Source organism: Helobdella robusta (genome assembly GCF_000326865.2).
Source record: "Helobdella robusta unplaced genomic scaffold HELROscaffold_1, whole genome shotgun sequence".
Classification (NCBI taxonomy): domain Eukaryota; kingdom Metazoa; phylum Annelida; class Clitellata; order Rhynchobdellida; family Glossiphoniidae; genus Helobdella; species Helobdella robusta.
Window position 1 is genome coordinate 2,891,712 of NW_008703570.1, and position 26,185 is coordinate 2,917,896.

At 32.0% G+C, this 26,185-nt stretch overlaps 6 protein-coding genes across 6 annotated transcripts; 3 read left to right on the top strand and 3 right to left on the bottom strand.

Moving 5' to 3' along the window:
• Window positions 1–3,224: 3,224 nt before the first annotated feature.
• HELRODRAFT_158630 (hypothetical protein) lies at window positions 3,225–4,354 on the bottom strand (the record flags this gene model as incomplete). The annotated part of the gene is made up of 3 exons (XM_009010639.1): window positions 3,225–3,310; window positions 3,486–3,612; window positions 4,247–4,354. The coding sequence occupies 3 exons, from the start codon at window positions 4,352–4,354 to the stop codon at window positions 3,225–3,227; spliced, it is 321 nt and encodes a 106-aa protein (XP_009008887.1).
• A 145-nt stretch (window positions 4,355–4,499) lies between these two features.
• On the top strand, window positions 4,500–4,910 carry HELRODRAFT_158631 (hypothetical protein; the record flags this gene model as incomplete). The annotated part of the gene is made up of 1 exon (XM_009010640.1): window positions 4,500–4,910. One exon carries the CDS (start codon window positions 4,500–4,502, stop codon window positions 4,908–4,910), a length of 411 nt encoding a protein of 136 aa, XP_009008888.1.
• A 5,088-nt stretch (window positions 4,911–9,998) lies between these two features.
• Window positions 9,999–12,452, bottom strand: HELRODRAFT_158632 (hypothetical protein; the record flags this gene model as incomplete). The annotated part of the gene is made up of 2 exons (XM_009010641.1): window positions 9,999–10,658; window positions 12,348–12,452. The coding sequence occupies 2 exons, from the start codon at window positions 12,450–12,452 to the stop codon at window positions 9,999–10,001; spliced, it is 765 nt and encodes a 254-aa protein (XP_009008889.1).
• A 3,336-nt stretch (window positions 12,453–15,788) lies between these two features.
• On the top strand, window positions 15,789–16,474 carry HELRODRAFT_158633 (hypothetical protein; the record flags this gene model as incomplete). The annotated part of the gene is made up of 2 exons (XM_009010642.1): window positions 15,789–15,848; window positions 15,989–16,474. 2 exons carry the CDS (start codon window positions 15,789–15,791, stop codon window positions 16,472–16,474), a joined length of 546 nt encoding a protein of 181 aa, XP_009008890.1.
• A 1,229-nt stretch (window positions 16,475–17,703) lies between these two features.
• Window positions 17,704–22,425, bottom strand: HELRODRAFT_158634 (hypothetical protein; the record flags this gene model as incomplete). The annotated part of the gene is made up of 6 exons (XM_009010643.1): window positions 17,704–17,778; window positions 18,802–18,923; window positions 19,592–19,713; window positions 20,322–20,505; window positions 21,101–21,185; window positions 22,336–22,425. 6 exons carry the CDS (start codon window positions 22,423–22,425, stop codon window positions 17,704–17,706), a joined length of 678 nt encoding a protein of 225 aa, XP_009008891.1.
• Window positions 22,426–24,921: 2,496 nt separating this feature from the next.
• On the top strand, window positions 24,922–25,774 carry HELRODRAFT_158635 (hypothetical protein; the record flags this gene model as incomplete). Its single annotated transcript, XM_009010644.1, has 3 exons — window positions 24,922–25,262; window positions 25,328–25,499; window positions 25,568–25,774. The coding sequence occupies 3 exons, from the start codon at window positions 24,922–24,924 to the stop codon at window positions 25,772–25,774; spliced, it is 720 nt and encodes a 239-aa protein (XP_009008892.1).
• Window positions 25,775–26,185: the final 411 nt, after the last annotated feature.

Below are 26,185 nucleotides of genomic sequence, written 5' to 3' on the forward strand. Positions count from 1 at the left end.
GTTAATTTTGGATGACCGATTGTTTTTTCACCCTTGACCAGCTTGGCATATATGGTATCTTTAGGAATTTTTCTATTTGACATACGGTATACATGTCCGAGCCAGCTTAGTCTTCTCTACGTCAGAAGAGCATAGATGCTGCACATATTGGTTTTTTAACACTTTCTGATTTGACACACGATTTTTCTATGCGATGCGCATGCGTAGCAGACAGCGCATGTAAAAACTATTCAATCTATGCTCTTGATAATATTTAAGTTGACCAACTCTCACAATAATAGAGCAAAGTACTCAAAAGACATGTGCTGTAGACAAATATTTTGATAGCTGTAGTAATTTTAGTATTTTCCCAAAAACAATTGGCGAGTTTTGCCACGAATCCTGAGGTCTTTGTAATTCATCTTGGAAACTCGAAACCCTATGTTCAGATTTAAGTTGCTTGTAATTGTTGACCCAAGATAAGTAAATTGATTTACGACATTAAAAGTGTATGATCACTTATGTTGATTACCGGTAATTTGTTTCTACCTTGGGCAAGTATTTCGGTTTTGGTAAGACTTATGGCAAACCCAAATCCTAGACACGCATTTGCCAAGGTGGTTTTGTAATTTGGGTGGTTTCTTGTTTTTTGCTTCTGAACAGGTGAGTTCTTTTCTTTTTTACTATGATTATTTTTTTCTTATTCTAGAGACTTTCTTTTAAGCCTCTCTAATATTTCTTTGTCTCCGACGAGAGTAGTTCGGCAGCAAATCTTTTACTTTAATCTTAAAGCTAATAATAATTGAAATAAATCTAACTCTAACACGAAAAACAAAAAAATAAATATAGTTTGTAACAATAATAATACTAATAGCAAACATAATAAATTTAATAAATCCTACTCTAATGTAATTAATACTAATGATAAGAATATCAATTCTATTAATTTAAATAATATAGCTAGATTTAAAGGTAACAATATTCAACCTATTTCTACATTTTCACTATTTAATATTAACATAAGATCTTTTAATCGCTCTATATTCAGCAAACAATCTCTTCCTCCTTACCCGATGTTTTAGTCTTACTGAAACTTGACACGAAGACTATAATTCTCCCTCTCGTATTCTTGCTATTCCTAATGGTTACAACTTTCTTGAAATCTCTAGACCTCCAAAAGATCTTCTCTCATCTTCTCGTTCTTCTTATGGGGATGTCTGTTGATTCTATAAATCTCTATTTATTGCTTCCATTAATATTTTCTTTAATGTTTTTTCTTTTGAATTTTTTTTAATTGAATTTTTTTTCGTCTTGTTGTACCCTTTAAGTCTTCTTCTCTATCTTTTTATATTGTTGTAATCTATCGACCTCCTTCTTCTTCTCTCTTTACATTTTTAGATGAATTTTACTGACTCGCTGAATCTCTCTACTCTTTATCTATTCCTTTCAATATCTCCGGTGACTTCAACTTGCACTTCAATAATTTATCTTGTTCTTACACCCGAAGATTTAATGATATTTTGTCTCTTTTTAATTTAACACAATATTGTTCTTTTTCTACTCATACTTCTGATAACACTATTAATTTTATTATAGCTTCATCTTTTTCTAAGCCTATTAATATCTCTGCTAGCTCTGTTTCTTATTCTGATCATCTCCTTATTGAATCTGTATTTTCATTAGATTTTCTTCCTTCTAATTCATCTATGTCTATTTTTAAAAGATGCTGGTTTTTTCTTAATAAAGATATTTTTCTTCAATCTCTTATTGAAACTATTTTTGATACTTCTTTATTTTCTGAGATGTTGACGATTTTGTCTGTGCTTTTAATATCTACATTACTTCTATTCTTGATAAGCTTACTCTTCTTAAATCTTTTACTTATAGGCTCTATTCTCGTAAGGCTCCTTAGTTCGACTATGCTTGTGTATTAGCTAAGAAAAGTGTTAAAAGACTGGAGAAAGCCTATAGGTTAAATCCATCTAGCTTTCTTTATTCTATCTATGAATCTGAATTGATTGATTATAAATATCTACTATTTTCTAAACACTCTACTTTTCATAAAAATTCTATAATATCTGCTTCAACATTTAAAAATAGGTGGTTTGTTTTTTCTACTCAACAATTTCATGACTTTTTTAAATAAAATTAATTCTTTAAGAACATTTAATTCTAATTTTTCTCCTCGTAACTTTACTAAACTTACTACTGAATCTTTCTCTGAATCATTTAAATCTTCTAGAACTTACTAAAATTATTAATTCTATGTCATCTTATCATTCTCAAATTAGTTAATTTATCTCTTTCCACCTCTAAACTTTCTACTTTTTATAAGAATTCTATCGTTATTCTTATTCTTAAAAACTCGTCTTTAGATCCTTCCTCTTTTTCTAATTATAGACCTGTTACTAATATTACTTTCATCTCTAAAATAATAAAAAAAAAGTAGTTTATAATCAATTATCATCTTATTTAAACTCTAACTCCTTGCTACCTGTATCTCAACCTGGTTTCAGACCTGCTCGCAGTACTGAAACTTTTTTACTCAAAATACATAATGATATCCTTCTCTCTAGTGACAATAGTAATTTTACTTTTCTTTTTGCTCATAACTTTACCTCTGCTTTTGATACTGTTGATCATACTATTCCCTTAATATTACTGAATCTTGTCTATCTTGGTTTTTTTCTTATCTCTGTAATCGCTTTTCTTCTGTTGTTCTCAATAATTCTACTTCTAAATCCTCTACTCTTACTTTCGGGTACTTCAAGGTTCTATTCTTGGCCCTCTTCTATTTATACCCTATATTTCTGAACTACCTCGTATTATTATTAATTTTTCTTTCACTAGTAAACTATATGCTCATGATTCTTATATTTATACTTCTTTTCCTTCATCTAATCTCAATAGTGTTCTTCATAATCTAACTCTATGCCTTTCTTCAATTATCGCTTGGTCTGATTCTCTGTGTCTTAAACTTAATCTTTCTAAATTTGAATTAATTTGTTTTAATAAATCTAAACACTTTATTACTATTTCTCCTATTATCTTACCTGATTCTAAAACTCTTGATGTCTCTCACAAGTTTCGTAGTCTAGGTTTTATCTTTGATTCTACTATATCTCATTTTTCTCAGATTAATAGTGTTGATAGAAGTTCTTACTTTCATCTACGTAGAATGAAAAAACATTAGCCTTTTCTTGACGATCCTACTCTTTTCCTTCTTGTTATTTCGTTAGCCTTATCTAGGATAGATAACTCTGCTGCTCGTCTAGTTGCTGATGCCCCTTTCTTTTCTCATATATCTCCATATCTTGTTCTCTTGCACTGGCTACCTATAAAATATAGAATAATTTTTAAAATTTGCACGTTTATGTATAAGTCTCAATTTAAATTATTTCCTAAGTATTTATCAGATATATTAATTGAACCTAAACACCCCGGATTTTGATCGTCTTTTTGTTCTCGCTTCTTCTTAACTCGTGTTAAACACTCTTTTGCCAAACCTGCTTTTGCTTTTTCTGGTCCTTCTCTCTGGAACTCTCTACCTATTTCTCTGACTACTTTTTCATCACTTGCGAAGTTCAGAGCGGATCTCAAGACCCATCTGTTTTCAAAATTCATTGAGGAGCGCTGTTGAACATCGCGGAAATAGCGCTTTATAAGCTAATTGATTGATTGATTGATAGTTGGCAAACCTTGAAGTTTTGACAACGCAGCTGCGGCAACAACACTTTTTGTTTGATAGAGTTCTACATAATGTTTAGCCTATCTTGCTATTTGAGATGCACGGTCTTTAAAAATAATACCATCTTTTGACGATTGGTCCAAAAGCTTTCCTCAACAATCCCTTTGCATTACCAGAATTAGCACAAATTTAATATTTTTACAAAGATCTCGCTAATATCTATTCACAATGTTTTCTACATTGAATATTTCAACCGCAGTGGAACTGTGGGTGGCGGAGTGGAAATATATGTAAATAAAAATTTATGAAAATTGCGAAACAGACAAAATTGAAACTGAATCGTTGGAAGTTATTTCTCTCAAAATACACTTAAACAGCAAAGTTTGAAGATTATTGCTCTATGCAGACCATATAATATAAATTTAACATATTTTTAGTAAGCTTCGATATTTTATTGAAAAGTAGTAATTTCCCTACTTGTGTGGCAGGTGATTTTAACATTGATTTTAACAGTAGTTTCAACAATTGTTTATTATTTGAAAATATTTTCTCTAATTAAAATTTTCATCCACTAATTACTTTATCTACAAGAATGTCAACAAATTCAGAATCCTGCTTTGAAAACATTTTAACCAATGTGTATGACTTCACAAGAGCGGAGTAGTTATTGTAGATCTTTTGGACCATTTTCCAATTTTTTCGTTATCACAAAAAATTAACTATTGATGTAAAAAAAATCAGTGACTCTCCGGAGTGTTTCAAAAAAGCGATTGATTTATAAAATTTGTTTGAGATAAATTGGAATTTTGTTCTTAATCATTTGAAGGAGAAAATGCATAACATTATTATATATCAGCTGGAGGAATGTAAAGACAATGATAAGGTTATTTGCAACAGACATGATAGAAAGCAGATTTTAGAAATATGTTCTCAGTTATCTGATGGTTACATTAAAGAGAGCAGCATAAAGTCTATCTTTAGACTTGGTGTAAGAAGTGATAAGGTTAGACCAGTCATTGTTAAATTTTATGACAAAAGAAATAGAAATATTGTCAGGGAAAACCTTAAGAAAATTAAAGGATTGAGCAGTAGTTTGAGGTGCATTGGAGTTAATTATGACCTAAACAAAAAGCAGCGGGAAAAAAGGAAAGAGTTGGTCATAGAAGCTAAAAAGTTGCAAGCTGATAGTAACGGGGGAATTCCAGTTTCTGGTAAAGAGAACTCTTACAAATATGAGTTGTAAAAATAAAAATTATTTAAGTTTGGTAGGTGTTGATGTTAATATTTATTATTAAAATGTGGATTGTATCACAAACAAAAATGAATGAAATTAAATATTGGCTGGATGGTTGTAATAATTTGAGTGATATTATTGTTTTTACTGAGACAAATGCATAACATATTATTCATAATTATTCAGAAAATGAATTTTATTTAAAAGGTTACAAACTTTATACAGCAAATTTCATGAAAGCAAGTTAGAAGGGAATTTACTGCTACAATCAATCAATCAACCTTCGTTTTGCGATTAGTTGTATTCATTTCATTTAAATTTAGAGCTTTCATGTCTTGCTCGATTGTTTGCGACCAGGACTTCTTTGGACAGCCTTTGGGACGTGTGTCAGGTACTTCAACATCTGCAAGAGAAGTTATGGCACTGTTTCCACTTCGTTTGACATGACCAAACCACCGCCACTGTTGCCGGCATTCGTCCCCTATATCATCTAAGCCAGAACGACGCATGATTTTGGTAGATTTGATGTGGCCCTTCAGACTAATTCGTTGCATCCATCGGAGCATTTTCATGTCGGTTCGTTGTTGTTCCAGTTTGGTTGTCATTGGCCATGTTTCTGCACCATATAACAACACCGGACGTATCACAGATTTATAAAGTCTTGATTGTAGTGGTAGTGGGATGTCACACCGCATCAATATAGAGGCAAGGAGATGCCATTTATTCCAGGCTCGAACAGCAGCTTCAGCTGTTCCATTACAATCTAGAACATCTCCTGGATAATGAAACGATGTGACTTTCTCTACCTCAATGGCCTAAAAATATTGCTATTTCGAATTTGTTGTTGTGGATTGATGCAAGCAGGACAAACAAAATTTGACACTTTAGATAAAGTACCAATTATTTTTGTACAACGTTTGTGACACCACTGGTTACACTGCTGACACTTGAACAGGGCCATCGTCCAGTAGCTGTGGATTGGATGGGTTCACCAGTGTTCATTGCTTTGGTTTTGCTGATGTTGACTTTGAATCCATGATCGGCGGGTCTGGTGTTCCAATCTTCAAACATCTGTGCTGCATTCTGCACAGACGTGGCTGTTAAAACGATATCATCAGCATATATTAGATTCCAAATGTCACCAGTGCGTATCGGTTAAGTGATTTCTTCCATCACAGGTATAAATAACAGTGGACTGAGGATCGAGCCTTGGTGAACACCAATACCGATGTCAAAGGCATCTGTGTTTCCAACCGTTGTGGTGACGAGTTGTCGACGTAGACTCCACCTGATTGCTTCACGGGTAACTCGATCAAATGCTTTTTCAAAGTCAACAAAATTGTGTGATATTTGTTGATGCTTTGCGAGGTACTTCTCTTGCAGTTGCCGAAGGATGTGAATTGCATCAATTGTTGATTTCTCCGCTAGGAAACCAAATTGATAATTTCCGATTGTGATGCACGATGTTAATCTTTTCTCAATGATTTTCTCGACAATTTTCAGGGAGTGTTTTAACAGACGTATACCCCGATATGATGAACAGTTCAATGGATCACCTTTGCCTTTGTATAGCGGGACTGTCATGCTATAGTTCCATTCAGTCGGCATTGAGCAATTTCTCCAGATTTCACGGCAAAGTTGTAGTAACGTTTGGATACCTGCAGCACCAGATGCTTTGATATAGTCATTTGTGAGTCCAGAGGGCCCTGCTGCCTTTCCATCCTTCATAGCTTTCAGAGCTTCTGTAAGCTCCTCTATAGTGATGTCTGGAATCGGACTTTCGATGGGTGGAGCGTCAAAGTTAACATTGATGGGATTTGTTTCGTTTAACAGACGGTTGAAGTATTCTCTCCACTGTAGCTTGATCTCATCCTGTTCAATAACCATCACATTTTTGTCATTTTTGATACATGAGGCACCAACTATGTCTTTTTTGTACGCTTTGCTTGTTTTGCTATACGATACAGAGATTTCATTTGTTCACCTTTGCTTTTAATGAGCCACTCTCTGCACTGATCTGTCCGAGCCAGTGCAACTTGACGTCTTGCATAGTTGTTCTTCTCACGGAAAATTGTATGGTCATCAACAGACTTTGATTTTTGCCATTGCTTGTATGCAACTTTCTTTTCAGCTATTGCATTTTGTACACTGTCATTCGACCACCAAGTGTCACGTTCATGCTGACGTTTTTTACCAGTTTTCCCACAAACTGTAGTTGCAGCGTTTATCAAAACTGTTTTGTATGTACTCCAATCTGTACTGGCGACAATCTGTTGAAATTTTTCTCGATGAATATTGTTTTTCAGCTTCCACGTTTTGATTCTCCGAGGCGTTTTGGTTCATTTGATATATCTGATAAATACTTAGGAAATAATTTAGATTTAGACTTATACATAAACGTGCAAATTTTAAAAATTATTCTTTATTTAATAGGTAGCCAGTGCAAGAGAACAAGATATGGAGATATATGAAAAAAAAGAAAAGGGCATCAGCAACTAGACGAAAAGCTTTACTTAAAGGATAGAGTATAGAGTCAGAAAGACCATAGTAGAGCGAGTTACAATAATCAATCCTAGATAAAACTAACGAAGTAACAAGAAGGAGAAATGTAGGATCATCAAGAAAAGCCAAAAGTTTTTTTATTCTACGTAGATGAAAGTAAGAGCTTCTAGTAACACTATTAATCTGAGAAGAAATAGACATAGTAGAATCAAAGATAAAACCTAGACTACGAAACTTGTGAGAGACATCAAGAGTTTTAGAATCAGGTAAGATAATAGGAGGAATAGTAATAGAGTTTTTAAATTTATTAAAACAAATTAATTCAAACTTAGAAGGATTAAGTTTAAGACACATAGAGTCAGACCAAGCGATAATTGAAGAAAGACAGAGAGATGATTATGAAGAACACTATTGAGATTAGATATAAAAGAAGTATAAATGTAATGATCATCAGCATATAGTTTACTATAGAAAGAAAAGTTCTTAATAATACAAGTAGTTCAGAGGTATAGAGTATAAATAGAATTGGGCCAAGGATAAAACCCCAAGCTACCCCGAAAGTAAGAGTAGAGGAGTTAGAAATAGAATTATTGAGAACAACAGAAATAAAACGATTACAGAGATAAGAAGAAAACCAAGATAGACAAGAATCAGTAATATTAAAAGAAGGATGTAGCAGCCTCAAGAGAATAGTATGATCAACAGTATCAAAAGCCGAGGAAAAGTCATGAGCAAGAAGAAGAGTAAGATTACTATTGTCACTAGAGAGAAGGATATCATTGTGTATTTTGAGTAAAGAAGTTTCAGTACTGTGAGCAGGTTTGAAATCCAGGCTAAAAAGTTGGAAATAAGACGGTAGCTGGAAGAATCAGATGGATCAAAGTCAGATTTTTTTACTGATGAGGTCTATTGTTCGAAGAAGGAATGTTAGAAGAAGCAATTGTTGTAGCAATAGATTAAAGAATAGTTTATTTTGTCCTTAAAAAAGTTAGCAAAAGAAGATACAAAAGTAAGAGTAAGAGATTCAAAATCAGAAAAATGATGATCTGAGTGTTTGTAAAGAATGTTGTTGAGAGAATATCAGAAATCACGAGAGTTGCTGCAGTTGTTGAGAGTGTTTTTAATAGAATAGATCCTAGACCTTATTATGGCATCACGAGCAACACGTTTAGCATATTTGTAGCTGACGAAGTTGAGCGCCGAGTTTTCATATTTGTAGTGATGCTCCATACGACGACAATTTCTTTGAGCAGCTACTGCCTCTTGGGATAAAGAACAACAATGATGGGAGCTCTCACGAAACGAGTAATGGTAGGTTTGTGCGTGTTTGTTGACGATGTTTTTTAAAGTTTAGTTTAGAGCTGATGCAAACTCATCGACCTCCAAACTTTGTGAGAGCAATTCATCAAATGCTCTGTTGCTCTGTTTAAATCATTTTTGAATGACTTGTAATTTAAACGACGAAAGCTGCTGTGGATGATTGTCGTTGGTGGTTTGAAGAGCGTTGAGTTGAAGCACACAATGTTATAATCTGAAAAAATGATAAACGTTAGATTATGGCCAATGATGAAATCTAGGTGATCTGTATATTCATCAAGAAAGCTTATTGAAACAGGAGTGAGTGGCCCGTGAATTGATGAGATAATGAATGACGACGAGAAAGTGTTGAATATTTATTGAAATGCTTTCAAAGTTACAAAAAAATGCACTATTGTTGATGGGTGTTGCCCTCAGTAAGTTGTACACAACAGCCAAGTCGCCACCACGTTTGTGACTGTATTTACCACGATGAGAATGACAAACTAAGTAACCCAAGGGAGCCAAACTTTATAAAACAACCCGTGGGGCATCAGATGGTATCCAGGTTTCGGTGACGACGAGAATGTCAATTTTATCTTCACATATGACGTTGTTCAGAAGAGAGGCGTTGTTGACAGCGGATCTTGCATCTACAAGCCCACATTTTAATTTGGTCAAGCGTTTTATTTTCCAGTTCAACCAGTTCAAAGAGAAATTTAAGGTGCCTTCATTACTAATCAATTTACTTAATATAATATACAAAATAAATAAAAAATTTTTCATGAATGTGCCAGAAACCATTTCGTATCAACATGGCATTGTGGGGCTCAACAGGACAATGAATACACTTCGTTCTTTTTTATGCGGTAGATGCGTTCCAGGGAAATCCGCATATAAAAAAATCGCACAAAAAAGACATACATTTATATGCAAAATGATGTATACGTTCCATTTATGAAAAATCGCATAAAACCTAAATAATTTTTTGAAATGCACCAGATATCGCATATAAAATTTATAAATAATAAGATTTAAATTTTTTTCATTATATTTTAATAAATGGCACATATGTATGTTAATAACAAAAACAAAACTTAATATGTAAAAAAAACACAACTTTCTTTTAAAATCATATTAAGAATGTTTTCATCATTTTTTGCTGTCTGGTTTGATAATGTGCGAACCCGTTTGTAGATTGGTGCAAGGCACATATGTATGTTAATAACAAAAACAAAACTTAATATGTAAAAAAAAAACACAACTTCGTTTAAAATCATATTAAGAATGTTTTCATCATTATTTGCTGTCTGGTTTGATAATGTGCGAACCCGTTTGTGGATTGGTGCAAGAGCCTTTCTTCACTTGAAGATAAAATAAAGTCATCAAATCTACATGGTAATGCTTCTTCAGGAACTTCAGTGATTTTTTTTCTTTGACAAGGTATTCAGTAATCAAACGCTGTGATGGCTTGACTAGTTCTTTGTAGAGTTTTCTGTAGCCAGACATACAAAATTTCAGATCACGTTGGAATTTTAATGCGCGTTCTACATTATTATCATTTTGAATAAAAAAAAGTTGAAGGCCTTCTCGAAGTAATTTTTCGTCCAGTGGAATAACATCTTCCGGTTCGCTATCTCTTGTTTCGAAATCTTTAGTAGTATCTACCATACTTTCCAAAATATCATCATCATTTAGGGCTTTGTCCACAAGCAAGTCTTCTATATCATGCTCGCCAAAATCATCATCTGATTCTTTTAACTTCTTGTAAAATTTAAGGTGTTTCACCTTGATTAAATGTCCATTTAACGAAATTCTTTTTTGAGTTAAATCTTCAATCCAAATTACGAGGGCCTTTTCTGTTTTTTCTATTAAAGTGCCTCTTGAATATGATGAAATTTTAGAACTCAAATTTGTACCAGATGTGACTGATCTTCTTATTGCCGCTTCATTTTTTAACTTAACATGTACAATTACGCAGTAAAATTATTAAAAAAAAAACTTACAATTCACTTGAGTAAATTTATCTTTTGGTTTTCGGTAGTAACATTCTTTCACAAAGTTTTATTTTCTAATGTATTCCAATATGCAGACTTTTTTAATTATTTCATACAAGAACAAAATGCAATGCAAAATGCAGCATAAAAACACGAAATTTTAACGAGGTATTTTTGTTTTTGTCTCTTTTGTTTTTAAGAACAAATCAAGAGAAAAAAATTAAGGAACAAAAGAAAAAAGTTTAAGGTAAACATTTGCATATACCTAAGGAGAAATACTTTCTTTGTATTGATTGCGTAATAGTAGAGTTGTATATAGTTGTAATTCTTATTCGTTTTCAAAAAAAGTGAATCACCAAAAAAATTAAATTTTCAAAATTTGAATAAATTTTTTTTTCTTGCCTCGCATAACTCTAAAGCCGCATAAAAAAACCGCATAAAAAGAGAACGAAGTGTACTTCATATCAACTATAAATGATGCAAATAAGCATGTTATTTGTCAAATAAATATTTCAGTTAAACGAACTATTGAAAAAAATAGAAAAAAACTATATTCCATTATTTCTACAATCTTGTTTTGTGGAACAAATGATTTGGCACTTCGTAGAAGGATAGTACAACAGGAAACATAGAACAACTTTATGCCTATAGAATTGAGGGAGGAGACACTATTTTAAAAAGTCATTTAGATAAAGCAACTGAAAATGCTCGTTACACATCACATTGAACGCAGAATGATTTGATCAAATTGTCTGAACAAGTTCTGAGAGAAGACATTGAAAAACTGCTAATAATGCTGTTGAATTTTCAATTTTAGCTGATGAAACGCAGATATCTCCGGAACTGAACAGTTATCATTGGGAGTGCGGTTTGTAAATGCATCAAGTGAGAAGGATATGATTTGTGAAAATTTTTTTGGATTTTTACCGCTGAAAGATATGCATGCTACCACAATATCTGATGGTGTAATTAAAAATTGTCAAACATTCTGTCTTCTTAATAATCTGTTGGGTCAGGGTTATGATGGTTATTCTACAATAGCTGGAAAAGAAAATGGTAACCAGGCAAAAATTCAAAATATTTACCCCAAGGCTGTCATCTTTTATTGGGCCTCACACAGGCTGAATCTGGTGGTAAATGATCTTAATTGTGATCCAGTTATACAGAATACTATTGGCACAATTACAATTACAATTTACAATTTAACAATTTTTATTAATGGAGACCTGAAGCAATGCTTGTATGGCCACATCCAAAAAAAAAATAACATAACGTAATATGACCAGAAATAAACAAAACACTATATAACATAATTAGCAAAAAGAGATGTTGCAAAACTGAAATTGTTCAATTTACTTTAACATGAAAATCACTAAAATTAAAGTTCTAATCAATTAAAATATAATTTTAATGTTCATAATATAAAAAACAGTGTCATGAAAACATATTGATGAAATACAAATGATATTTAACATAAACTTAAGTTTTATATATTTAATTAAACAGCAGAAAAATATTCAAAATTTAACAGTATAATTATTGATTTCTTAAACTTAATTATGCTAGACAATAATTTTATATTAGAAGATAAGGAGGATCATAATTTAATACCATAAATAAATAAAGAATTAGAGAGCAGATCAGTTCTTACAGTTGGAACATAAAATTCAGGGGTATGTCTAGTTTGCCTCTTAACAATTGAGTTAGATTTAATAATAAATTTATGGAAATAACTATACATTTTTAACTTAACCATTTTATAAATAAATATTAAGATTCTTAAAATGTACAACTAATTAATTGATAAAATACCAGATTTTTTGAAAAAATAAGTTATATGATCAAACATATGAAGATTATATATTATTTTTATAAAATAATTTTGACACCTAGTAAGGATTATTATATGTGATTTTGTATTTTTAACCCAAACGATGATGCAATAAATAAAATAAGGATAAATTAATGTAAAATATAAATTTAATAAAATTTTTTGTGGAAATGTTTTTCTTAGTTTATTTATAACACCAAGCCCCTTAGAGCAATTACATAATTTTTTCGTGAAAATCCAAAAAGGAGGTTTTCTGTTCTAAATATATCTCTTCTTTGTGAGACCAGATGGACAAGCAGATATAAAAGTATTCAAAATTTTAGTAATAAATTTGAAATAACGTATTTTTTCAACTTAACGAATTTTCAATGCATTCAAGTGGTAATACAAGCCAGGCTGCTCATCAACTATATTGTTCGACAAAATCTAGCATTCTTATTTTTCAGTATTCAGCTATATTGGAACCCGTTTCTCAGGCTCTTCAAGCTGTTCAAGTTGATCTTCCAGAAGTCCAACTGCAAGTACAAAATTTGCTCACTGTGGTTAAACTTCACAGATTTTGTGGATTTTGGGGAATCCACAAATTATTTTAGAGATGAAACAGTAGATCTTGCACAAAAGATAGATATTGAGCTTACTATCCCAAGACTGTGGAAAACAAAAGCATCGAAGCAATCCTGGGACAATGAATGTTGAAGATAACTTCAGACCAACCGTTTACATTTCATAATTAGCTCACTGGAGAGTCGATTTTTTGAATCTAATAGTGCACAATTTAGCTTAGTCTTGCTGCATCCTTTTAATTTGTGCAAACTGAATCGTCAAGACTTTATTGACAAACTCTTTCTGATCAACCAGGTCTACAACATTGATAACTTTGAAATGGAAGCCTTGAGTTGGTATGATTTTTGGAAGACGCGAGAGTTCAAAACTTGTGAAGATTTCATTGACACTTTTACACAGTTTTATCCGGCTGTCAAGTGTGCCTTGCTGATTTGTTAACATTACCAATTACAACTTGTACAGTGGAACGATCATTCCGCACCTTACGTCCTCTAAAATAAAAACATGGGCTAGATCTATAAGGTCACATGATCGTTTGTCTAGATTGAGCATGTTGATCGTACACAGAGACAAGGTGAATTGCAACAAAAAAGTTTTTATGGACAAAATTGTTGATATGTTTAGTAGCGATAACAGACGAATCCAATTCTTGTTCAAAGAATAAATTTCTTTTCAGTTACGTTTCTTCCTAAATCAAATTATTTGTTTACTTTCATTATTGTATTGACTATGTGATTGTTATAATAAAAAATTTATTAATGTTTTGTGCTTTTATTTACTAGTTCTCTGAACGAATGCTTAAAAAATATGCTCTGTAAATCAAAATTGCATGAAAACACCACCAAGAATATTTTGCTCCACCCTCAAGAAAATTTGTCAGCTGACACTCTTGCTTATCCCTCCCCCTCCTGGAAAATTTATGATTTAGACAATTAGATTAAATTTAGACAATCTGCGGGCACCAATGGCTGCATTAGATTAATCAAGAGTTGGGTTTTACAAACATGTTATATCAGAAACTCACATACAGTCTATTTCATCGTAGTTCGAGCAAAATATTGATTGATTATTGAGTTGATCGTCTAAATCCATTTTAAACTGAAAAACAGAAAGTTTATGAAATTATTTTTTATAATAATTATCAACAGTTATCTTTGTTACTAATATTTAGCAGAAAACAATATGAATGTGAAATAAGTCATAATTAAAGTTGCCCGCCCCGAAAAAAATTTTTCCCCCACTCAAACAAACTTGTTTAACGATAGCCACACAACGTGCAACGGAAAATTTGAATCAAAAACTATTAATGATAAAGGAGTATAAGAATACACAAATTAACAGAAATTTATCTTTTATAGCTTAAGTCCAAAATCATTAATATAATAAAAAAATAACCAAAAATAAAAAAAGCAAAGCAAATCAAATGCGGCTAAACACTAAGAGAGCAGGCTAAAATCATTCTCGTTCATTATTTCGAACTTTTTCAAAAAGAAATTGAGCAAAAACTGTCGCAATAAATTAAATTTTTTTCGCAAATTATCAATTATTTTTATAGAGTAGGAGATAAGATTTCGCTCGTAGACACTGCGTTCATATAAACGTGTTACGTCTATACATGCGTCTGAAAGCTTCTGGAATGGATGGCTGGAAACCACTTGTCGATAGATGGTTGAATGCATTAAATGTTTTGAATTTGTAATCCAGTGAATAATCTGTCAATTAATCAATATTTTAAGTTACTTTATTTATTCGGTTTTTATTGTCATTTAAAACAAATTTGTGAATTTGTTAAATAAAATTTATAACATAAATTAACGGTTGAAGCCAAAAATTGTTTAGTAAGCTGCTCATCATAAAACAACAAGTTACCTAGAAGGAGCTGCAGACTGGGAATAGCAATATCAGCATGTATTCGAATAACATAATGCAGCATTGTTTCTTTTATTACATCCTTTTCTTCACCATCTATAAATATTGATCCCCACGGCATGTCTTGTCTGCACTTTAAATTGTACAAATGATGAAAAATTTTAAGAATGGTAGTGAAGGTAAAAAACACATGTGACAATGTGACTTAAAAAATTTTGCAAACAAATTTGACGAGCCTGGGCCTGAAGTTTATCCTGACTGTGTTTGTAAAAGCACTGTTCACTGATCATTTCTTCGAGAATAAACACGGTGTCCCACTTGGCTGTCCGTTTAGCAGGGATGATGTCGGACCTTAAACTGTCTCCGAAGAACAGTACCTGTTACAGCAAAATAATAAATTCTTAAATTCGTTGAACTGATTAAAAGCACATTATTAAGGATACAAGAACCAATGTCCTAGATAAAATTTATTATTTAGCTAACAAAGATGTTCAGCAAATTGAATCTTATCGCTGCTATTTATGCTATATAATTCAAACAAAATTAGCCATGGGCATTACTCACATCGATCAGTATCGGTATCTTTAAAATTCAGTACCAAAGCACTTGTATCAGCATTGAAAAAATAATACCGATATTGGCATCAGTAATTTACCGGTACCGATGCATCGGTATTTACCGATGTTATATTACCGTTGTAACTGGTTGAATGTTTACTAAAAAACTGGGGTAAGTAAATGATTTTAAAATTTCCTAATTTGGCAAATAGATACTTAGGCAAATTTCTTGTTTTACTGATAAATCAAAAAATATAAGTTTGTATGGCAAATGTTTATGTGCACACAACCAAAGGTTCAATACATCGGCGTTAGTAACAAATACAAGAAAGTTTTTCATAAACATTTTTAAAGGCGTTAATTTAATAGAATAATTGGGAGGGGGCAGCATGTTTCCTTTTACAAATTTGTTGTTAATAATTTAGTCCGAAAATTGTTTTTCAATAAGCTTAAATTGATCGGAATTTTTAGTTACAAATAAAACGTAAAACATCAAAAAGAGGTAGAAAAGCCTTATCAGCTACTATCATAACCAGTTCTCCATATAAGGCTGCCTTGAAATCATCAAATGATAAAAATCAGCTAAACCAATTTCGAAGAAAAAAAAGGGGACCACATCACAATGCAGCCACCAGCAATAAAAAGCAGGTGGATCAGCATCAGCTAGGAACAAGTAAACAATGTCTAATTTCTGAAAAAAGTGAGAATGAAGATGAAACTTCAAACGATGAAGAAGATATCGGAAGTCTTATCTCATCCTGGAGCTCCAACACATTATATTTTATTGGACAGGAAGTTCCAGAAGATAATGATGCAGACTGCTTATTTTGTGGTGAGACATTCAGAACATCAAAATCTGGAGAACTTTGGGTGCAATGTGTGATATGTCTAAAATGGACTCATATGTTATGTAGTGGATGTGAACAAGATATTTTCATCTGTGACTTTTGTTTGTAAGAACTCATAAAAATGTGTTTTATTACTTATAATTTTTATTTCATTGATAAGAACAATTTGTTATGTTTAAAAGTATAAAACTATAATTATATGTAAGAATAAAAGAGATTGTTCTGAAAATAAAACATTTTTTTGTTCATTTCTACATTTGTTCCATTTTACCACCCCAACATCCAAAAACCATTTTTCGAGGTATGCTAACAAAAAAATGTTTATCAAGGAGAAGTTTTATTCTTTACCAAAATTAGTCATAAAATATTATAAAATACATATTTGTTTGGTAGACTAAGGGTCCAATAATTATTGTCTAAATTTTTTCTTGGCCCAAGACAAAAAAGTGGTCCATATTACCACCTTCTCCCCTAGATATTGAAAATAGATAGTGAAATTTAAAAAATAAATTAAGTTATAACACGACAGTTGCAATCTCGTGAGATTTCTTTATTTAAACGTTTAATAAAAAAAGGAGAAACAAAACAAGGACTTTAACGTTTTATTCCTTTTAACCAGAATATTAATCAGATTTTATTATAAATTTCACATATAAAAAGTGGTTTTTTTTCATTTCATATTTTGGAATAAACTTATCAATAATAACGCCAAGCCTATTTCATTCGCCAAATCCTTGTGGAAAGGAAAAATCAATGTAGAATTGAGTCGTTTTGTCCTGTTGTCAATCTCAGGCAGGTTTTTAACCTTCAAAATCCCGAGAATGACTGCTCAGCTGTGACAAAAGACGAAGGAATTATAATTGTAGCAGAAGACAAAAAACACATTAATGTGTTTAAAAACTTTACAATTATCGGGAAATTCAATAAAACGTAGCATCTTCAACTGACTGCTTTGCATCTTTCGATATACAATCAACTGGGTCAATATCAACTTTGTAGAATTCGAAAATCTTGACCTTGTTTGCATCGTTGTTGCGTTGTCTAGCATAAGCTGCTCTATTTCCATCAAAAATTTGAATAACTGGCTCTTAAGTCGAAAACTCCGTGCTTTCAAAATTACATAAATAAACTCCACGAAACAAATTGCTTCGTCTCCATGTTGGCGTCTATAAGCACGATATAACGTGATATAGTACGAAATGTGTGAACAAAATGTTATAGGGAAGGGTGGGGTACGTTGAGGCATGGGGGTACAGTGAGAAAATCTAATAATTGTTTAGCCGTACATAATTTTTTCTATACAGTTAATTTAATCTGTATTTTAGTAGGACCGGTAGTTTACAATATAATTTTCTGCGACGAAAATCGTGAGTTGCGTTTTTTAACTCTGATTTTTGATTTTTTGACACATTTCTAGACATGTTAATATTTGATTTGGAATGTAATTGTTCAATTATTTGTAATGATACTGTGATCACTCCTACATGAAAGTTTGACGCATCAATAAGGAATTAGTTCATATAGAAGCCAAATTTTTATTCCAATTGGTTTTGGTACTACGTCGAATAATTTTGTCAACGACTTTGTGGGGTACAGTGAAACAACAATGAATGGCTACAGTGAGACGTATGGGGTACCTTGAGACAATAACACAACTGATGTTAAACATGGTTTCTTAATTAATAAAATAATTATTAAATGATCATTTGAAATTATATTCTTTTTATAAATATTTCTTAATTATAATTGACCTTTTAAGTAGTTTCCAATTTTTTTTATCATTATCTCATGAATAAAATTGTTGAATTGTGTTATATTATTCATGGATGTTAGCATTCAATTTCACGTGACACTGATTAAAAATGACGCAAGTATTGGTATTGATTAGCAATACTTTTGAAACTGAGCTATGGTATTGCCAATACAATTTTTGGTGTTGTTACCAACCCTGGCCGTGCGCAAACCAGTGTACAACCTTCGAACAATGTACAGCAACTCGTAAACATTCCAGCTTTTAATATCAGTGAGTTAGCTGAAGCGAAAAACAGTAATAAATTTATTTAACTCTAATTTTATTTTTCATGTCATTTTCACGTCATTTTGCGTTTTTCAGTAATTTTCGTGATGAGGCTTTTGAGAAATTTTTAACTATCACTGGCAAATTTATTTTTATAATAATAATTCATAATAATCATGCAAACCGCAAAAGCATATATAAACATGCCCACATAAATATATGCATCGTTGTTGGTCATCATTGCCTTTTGTTATTATGAATTTTTAAAATGATGATTTTTTTTATCGTTGAATCGTACATTTTCAGTTAGGTTAAATGATAATCGGCATCGGCACTGAAAAATTTCATTACCCATGTCGGCATTGATATTTTTCGGTACATTGGTTAAGTATAAAGCCCATAACTAAACCAAATCTAACTTTGGGATTTTGTTTTCCAGTAACGAGTTGAAGATGTTTATCAAGCTGTGTGAAGTTTCCACCGAGAACCTTTCTGTTGCCCTCCAATTGATCAGCAACCACTTTTGTGTTGCAGTCAACTGCTTATTTTGTGTGTGATTTGTAAAATTTTGAAAAAACATATTCATGTCGCATACATGCCTTAGAATGAGCTGCGCAGCTGCGGGTGTTTTAATTTACGATGCTAATGTGCCAGTCTGCGAACGCTATGCGAAATAGAATATTGAATTAATTTTTAAACTGGTTAACTGTATTATGATGACTGAAAATGAATAAAGTTATAACTGCATAATACTACTCAAAAGCTAAAAGGAAAAACAGTTGAAGCCTCTTTCTAGAAATTGCGAACTCATTTACGTTAAGATTAATATAATTTTTCAACACTTTTGGATTGTAAAATTTTGTTATTGTTATTTGGATAGATTGTAAAATTTTATAGAACTCTCAATTTTGTTTAGAAATAAACTTGTTGCTCTGTTTCAATGAACACGGGCACGTCAATATGGTAAAAACGCAAAGCTCATAAGCTTGTTATAAAAAATATAGAAAAAAAATTTTCAAATAGTTTAAGAAAATTTAGGTAATTGAAAGATGCCTTTGCAAAAATAATATAATACTGATAAGATTGCATTATTAAATTGCCGTCTTCAAAAATTTTATGCATAGAAGATCGCGTTAGCTTATGACCTCCAAAAAATAATTGTCTAAAAATTATCTTATATAACAAGAAATAACAAACAAACAAACTCACATGTGGAATAGAATGGATTTTTCTTGTTGAAGAACATGGGCTTCTCAGCATGAAAAATTGAAAAATCAAAAAACTCCTCCCAGCGTTCCCTATTAAAATGTGAAATGTATTGTTTCAAGGCTCTGTGTTGTTGAAAAGATTTAGGACTGTTAAAATTCTACTTGCAGATCAGGTTGAAGTTTAAAAGCGTGCAGCAGTAAATTCTCTTGTATACAGCTACATAAAAATGCCTTAGCCCATGTACTAAAAATTCAAAGGTAATGTTAACAAACAGGACTTCAGATCTCTAAAACAAGAAGCTCGCAAAATATTAAACATGTTGTACAAAAATTTAAAACTTTATCATTTCAAAGCTTTATCATTACAGTTTCAGTTGAAAGTGAATAATTTTAAATGCAAATTTTGACATAATCTAAACGACGAAATTTGTTGAGCACTATGAAGGGGGTGGCTAGGATAGTCTGGCTACCTTATTTATTTATTTTATAAATATGATCCCGTACAGACAGAACATCAAACTAAATGAATCAAGGCCAAAAGGAAAACCAGCCAGCTGATGTCGAATGCTAAAAGAAGAAAAAAGACTAAAAGAAACAGGTAATTTGGATCACAGAACAAACTTTCAACACCCTTTCGGTAAAAAATAAAAAACTAAACATTCATTGAATTTTTGTCATATACAAACAAAACTAATAAAAAATTTATTATTAAAATAAAAACTGAAACCAACCCAAGAACAAATTTCAACGTCGCTTCAGCGAAATCCTGATAAGCAGACGTTAAGAGGAACATTGGCCGAGCCTTGCCATTGTTGTGTCTCATCATCCGCAACCAGCTTTTCATACTTGTGCTGCATTTTCTTACATATCTGCTTGTATCTTTTACCCACTTGTCAAAAAATGATCCATATTCCGCTATCAATCAAAAGTTAATAAGCAATTAATTAAATCTCTATATCAAGTTTCCGTGCAAGAAATTTTCAATCAATAATAAATACTTGTCCTATAAAATTTAGCATGAATTTTAAAGCAATCGACTAAATAAACTTTGATAACTTTCAGAACAAAATTATCTTGAAAAGAGTACGCAAAACAACTCAAATGATAGCATATTAAAGTTCTCACTTTACTTTTACAATGCTCCATAGCCAACTCGGTCAAGAATAACTAAGTGTTTCACCTGCTTTTTCTAAGCATCGTTTGTCATCTTTGCCTTATCTACCGCTTATGTACTGGCTGACGATAATGTATATATTGAATACACAACTAGCTTATTCGTAGGAAGCAACAGCAATTTTTGCTTCACAATTTCTGCACAAAGAATTAGATCTGACTGTCAAGCGGATCACAAAACAAAATATAATGTCACGTTTAATCATCTATTAATTGAAAATCATCAGCACAAAGCCCTCGTAAGGTTATTTGTCGTTGGTATCTGAAGTACTTGTAGTAACCTGACCACATTTAATACGTTTATAATTTGTTCTGAGTACAATTGCATAAATTCTACCTTTGAGAGGGTTAGGTATGTAAACATGTCGGATAGCTTCCACAACATCAGGCCATACATTATATGATGGAGGATTGCTACTGTACTGTCACCAAGAAAATTATTCATTAATTGAATAACGAATTACGCAAACTTCAAATAACAACTATGAAACAATATTAAATTCGTCTGAAGAGGTTTTCAAATACAACAACTGAAACTTACACGCATTTTGTGTAAGAATGTTATGGCATAAAAACGAAACAACATTGCTTTAAGTCAGTGATAAAAATTTTGCGACATGTTTTAATCATTTATTTCATTTGATATCTTAAAACAGCTTGGCAGCAAAAATGTAATGTCATCTGCTGGAGTCATGTGATGGAATGATGTCATCTGTTGGGGTCATGTGATGGCATGATGTCATCTGTTGAAGTCATGTGATGAAATGATGCTATCTGTTGGAGTCATGTGATGAAGTGTGATGTCATCTGTTGTAGTCGCGTAAAATGATGTCATCTGTTGGAGTCAAGTGATGGAGTGATGTTATCTGTTGGAGTCATGTGATGAAGTGATGTCATCTGTTGAAGTCACAAGATGGAATGATGCCATCTGTTGGAGTCATGTGATGGAGGGATATCATCTGTTGTAGTCGTGTGAAATGATGTCATCTATTGGAGTCATATAATGGAGTGATGTCATCTGTTGGAGTCATGTGATGGAGTGATGTCATTTGTTGGAGTCAAGTGATGGAGTGATGTCATCTGTTGAGGTCATATGTGGCAGTGATGACATTTGGCATCTAAAATCAATAATATGTGTTGAAAGTTATAAATGCCAACAATGATATCAGTTGAAACAATTTTAGACGAACAATCATCATAAGCTTTCAACTAATTTTGGCAAGAATATAAAATTCAAAATTATGTTTGTTAACTAAATTAAAGTTTCATTATTAAAATCCCCACAAGATTTATCCCCACAAGATATTTAAAATAAAATTTGATATAAAATTTATGTACAAGAAATATATAACTCGAATTATGAAATTAAAATGCACTCCACTAACTCTTCTATCTAGTTCGTCAATCAACTGTGCACACAACAAAGCTGATGACATGTCGTAGAAGTTTTCAAATATTCTGAACTTTGCTAAATAACATTTAAAAAATTTGTTTAGCATTACATGGCAAATTATAAACATACGTTAAAATAAAACATACTGATTTTTAATAAAACTAATAGAATGTGCAAACTTCCGAGATTATCCATGGATGTGGACAATTGCTGATGTAGTGGCCAGACTTTGCAATCATAATTACATCTTGGCAGAGGACTAGTCCCATGGAATGATCTGATATCAATTTCCAATAATTTAAAATTTATACATTACGAATTTTTATTTCCTGTTGAATTTGATTTTCAGTGGAGACGAATTGCCGAAATTTGATATTCGACTCTGGCCATTTTAAAAGCCAAATACCCAAATTTATTGCAACTTTCATTTAGGCCGTAACTTTTTTCTGGATTCTAGGAATCTCTATTGATACTATTAGCGGAAATTTGTTTTGGCCATCGTAGCTGTTGGAGCATTTAAAATTGAACAAGAGATTGAATATTATCTCAGTGAAGAATTTCTGGATAGACATGAACCTTCTACTATTTTTTTCAATAGCTTCTTATTCATTTCAAAAAAGGCATATTTTTAAAATTTGGGTTTTTTAGTATTCTGCCTTTGGCTTTGCGGCCTTCGGTCAAAATCACTATTCAATGCCTCTCTAGATAATAACTGCGTTCACAGTTATTATCTAGAGAGTACACAGTGGCGGATCTAACGTTTAGCAGACTAAGTTTCATGTGGAAAGTTTTTCTTTTAAAAATTAACTTGAATGAATTTTTTAGTAAAATAGAATTTAAAAAAGTTATTTATTTTTAATACTATTTGTTTTATTGGCCAAAGAGCCCGTCAAAAAAATCAATTTATAAAGATAATTAAAATAAATTTTAAAATATCATAAAAACTAAAAAAATTCAATTTATTTACTAAATTCGACGTTAATAAGCGTTTGCAACATTAGCAGTTTGCTCTGTACTGTAATATCTAATATGTACATGTTCACTTTTTTGTGCTTGTGAATAATAAAATAATAAAATAAATTTTTAAATATGCGGTGCATTAGCTACAGTGACTTTTCTTTGAACATCCTTAATTTTTCTAACTATTCATTTATCAAATGCATCTTGAGAAATGTTTTTCTGTTTTGAAGAGAATTAAAAATTGTTTAAGGAGTACAATGGGGGAGAACAATTAAATAATTTAGCAATTTTGTACATAGAACAAGGAACATTCAATCGTGTTGACACTGCAAAAACTATCGATGAATTCACAAGGAAGAAAGAAATTTATTTGAAAACAAATTTTGTTTGTCAGATATTGTTTTAAAATGATTTCTTGTAATCTACCTTTCTAATTTCAATATTGCCGAATACATATTTGTAAATACTTGAAAATTTATGAACTTTTTTAGCCATTGAACATTTGTAAAAATAATTCAATATGTTTATCACCAGCATCAGCGTTTATAGGCGTTACTCCCCATTTAGGGCTTCTCCAGGGTCTGAAGCCTCGGGTTTGCGTTTCTCCTATGGTGCACACCCCTCCAGAGACACTCTTCAAACCTCTTTGTCGAGCACCACTCAGGCTTCAGTCTTCTTTGTTATGCCTCAAAAGTTTAAAATTTAGACATACACAAACAAAAGCCTCAATGACATTAAACTGCATCCACGCTGTCGTGCGTACTTCTGAGCCAGAGTCACCGCTTACAACTTATATATTGAAATTTATGTTTTTATTTGTCTAAATTTTAACTTATGTATGAGGCACAACAAAAATAGCATGATGTTTACAAAGATTGTATCTCAGGAAGGGTGTGCACTATTGGAAAAAACAAACCCAAAACGTTTGGTTAGGGTGAGAGATGGATGATATATATATATATATATATATATATATATATATATATATATATATATATATATTGGATTAAGACTGTCAGAAATGCAATTATTGATAAAAATCACAGCATGTTCGGCGTTAGTTAACTTCCAATTTAATTTTTCGATTTTTCTAACGGTTCATCGTAAATCATTTTCAAGTTTCTTTAGTTCTAAACCAAAATTTTTGTTTAATGCATGATGGAACAGTAAAGCTTTTTTTGGTATTCCTATACCATCTTCGGTGTTCAAATTGATATGTTGTGCCCAGATGCTTAATTATTTTTATACTGTGCCTATTTATTGGTTCCTTGTTTGTTCAAAGTGAATATTTAGTTTTACAATCTTCAACGTCGTAAAATATAACACTTTTACGTGTTTTCATTACCGATAAATATAACACTTTTACGTGTTTTCATTATCGATGATTCCTCTGTTTCTAAATTCATTGGTAGGAAGAATTCCAATTGCCATTGTTAAAATATTTATTATCGGATGTCTTTGTTCTATGAGTATTGATTCGGCTAGTCGTAAATTATAATATTTGCATTATAATTTGTTAATTTGATATATATATATATATATATATATAAATTTTGGTAACAGACTGTTGTTAACGCAACTATGTATATATATATATATATATATATATATATATATATATATATATATATATATAGTTAAAGGATCAGTTAAGATTTTGATAATTTTTTTATAAAAAGTTGTTTTTTAGTATGGTAGAGTTGTATTCCCCAGCGAATTAGTTCCGAAAACGACTATTAAATTGAACTAAATAATTTACCATTAAAAATATTATTTAAAATATCCTAATTTTGACACGTATCAACATGTCATCGACTAAACATCAAACATCAATCCCCGTCGAGTCATTTGAAAGTATTTTGGCCAAAATACTAGACAAGTCAAATGATCACACTATGAAGTGTTTCGATAATCTGCTTAAGAAATCTAACGAAAACCTAGAAAAAGTCATAACTCTGTCCAACAACAGTCTTGAAAAGATATTTGAAAAGTTTGACTCCAGCCTGACGTTGGTTATTGAAAAGTCAAACGAAAATTTGCGCAAATCACTGGCTAACTCGGAGGGTTTAATGAGCAAACTTTTTGAATCAACATTGCTGCGAATGGAGGCCCTCAGTAATAGCTTCGAGCGAGCAGTCAAAAGTATGTCAGACGCCGTCACTGATTCGATGTGTCAACTTCACAATACTATGTCCACATTGTCCACCACAGTGTCTCTGAGTGTCAGAAACAGGTATTGAAGCTCAACGAGACACCAATGATTGAGCAGATGACCAAGGCTCTGTGGATAGTTGAACGAGAGCGTAAAGATGAGGAACGCCGAGCCAATAACGTGATCATTTCTGGTCTTGTGGAGCAATCAGGAATCAATGACAGAGATATTGTGTTGGATCTCTGTGAGAAACGTCTGGCGATCAAACCACAGGTCGTTAAAACACGTCGTATTGGCAGCTCAAAACTATGTGTTACCTTGTCCGGACCATCGGCAGTAGGATCCTACATTCAAAGCCTGATACGAGGAATATTTTTATAAACTTTGATTTGTCAAAAAGACAGGCAGAACAAGCTTACATCAAGCGCCAGGCACGACGCCTTGCCAAATCAGCCGGTCACAAATCGAAAGAGGAAGAGACTGACAAAGAACAGCCCTTTCGTTAAAATCAGGCCTCTTAGGTTGGCCTCAACTAACGTCAGAAGCTTACAAAATAAAAAGAATGACTTAATTTTATTTTTATCGGATTATGATTCGGATATTTTTTCAGTTGTTGAGACATGACTCTCTCCAGATGATTGTGACAGTTTGTTTTTACCTCCCGGATACGTTTTTGTTAGAAAAGATCATGGATCACGTGGTGGAGGCGTGGGCTTTATCATTAAAAACTCAATATCTTTCAAAGAGGTCATAATACCAACTAAATACTCGCACATCGAAATAGTATCTATTGATATTACCATATCATCTACGCATCACCGCTTCATATCCTACTATCGCCCTGGTGGTTTTGAAAGGTCGGCTGATGATTATGCCACTGATAGCATACAATGCATTAGAGAGCTGTGTAGAGGTCA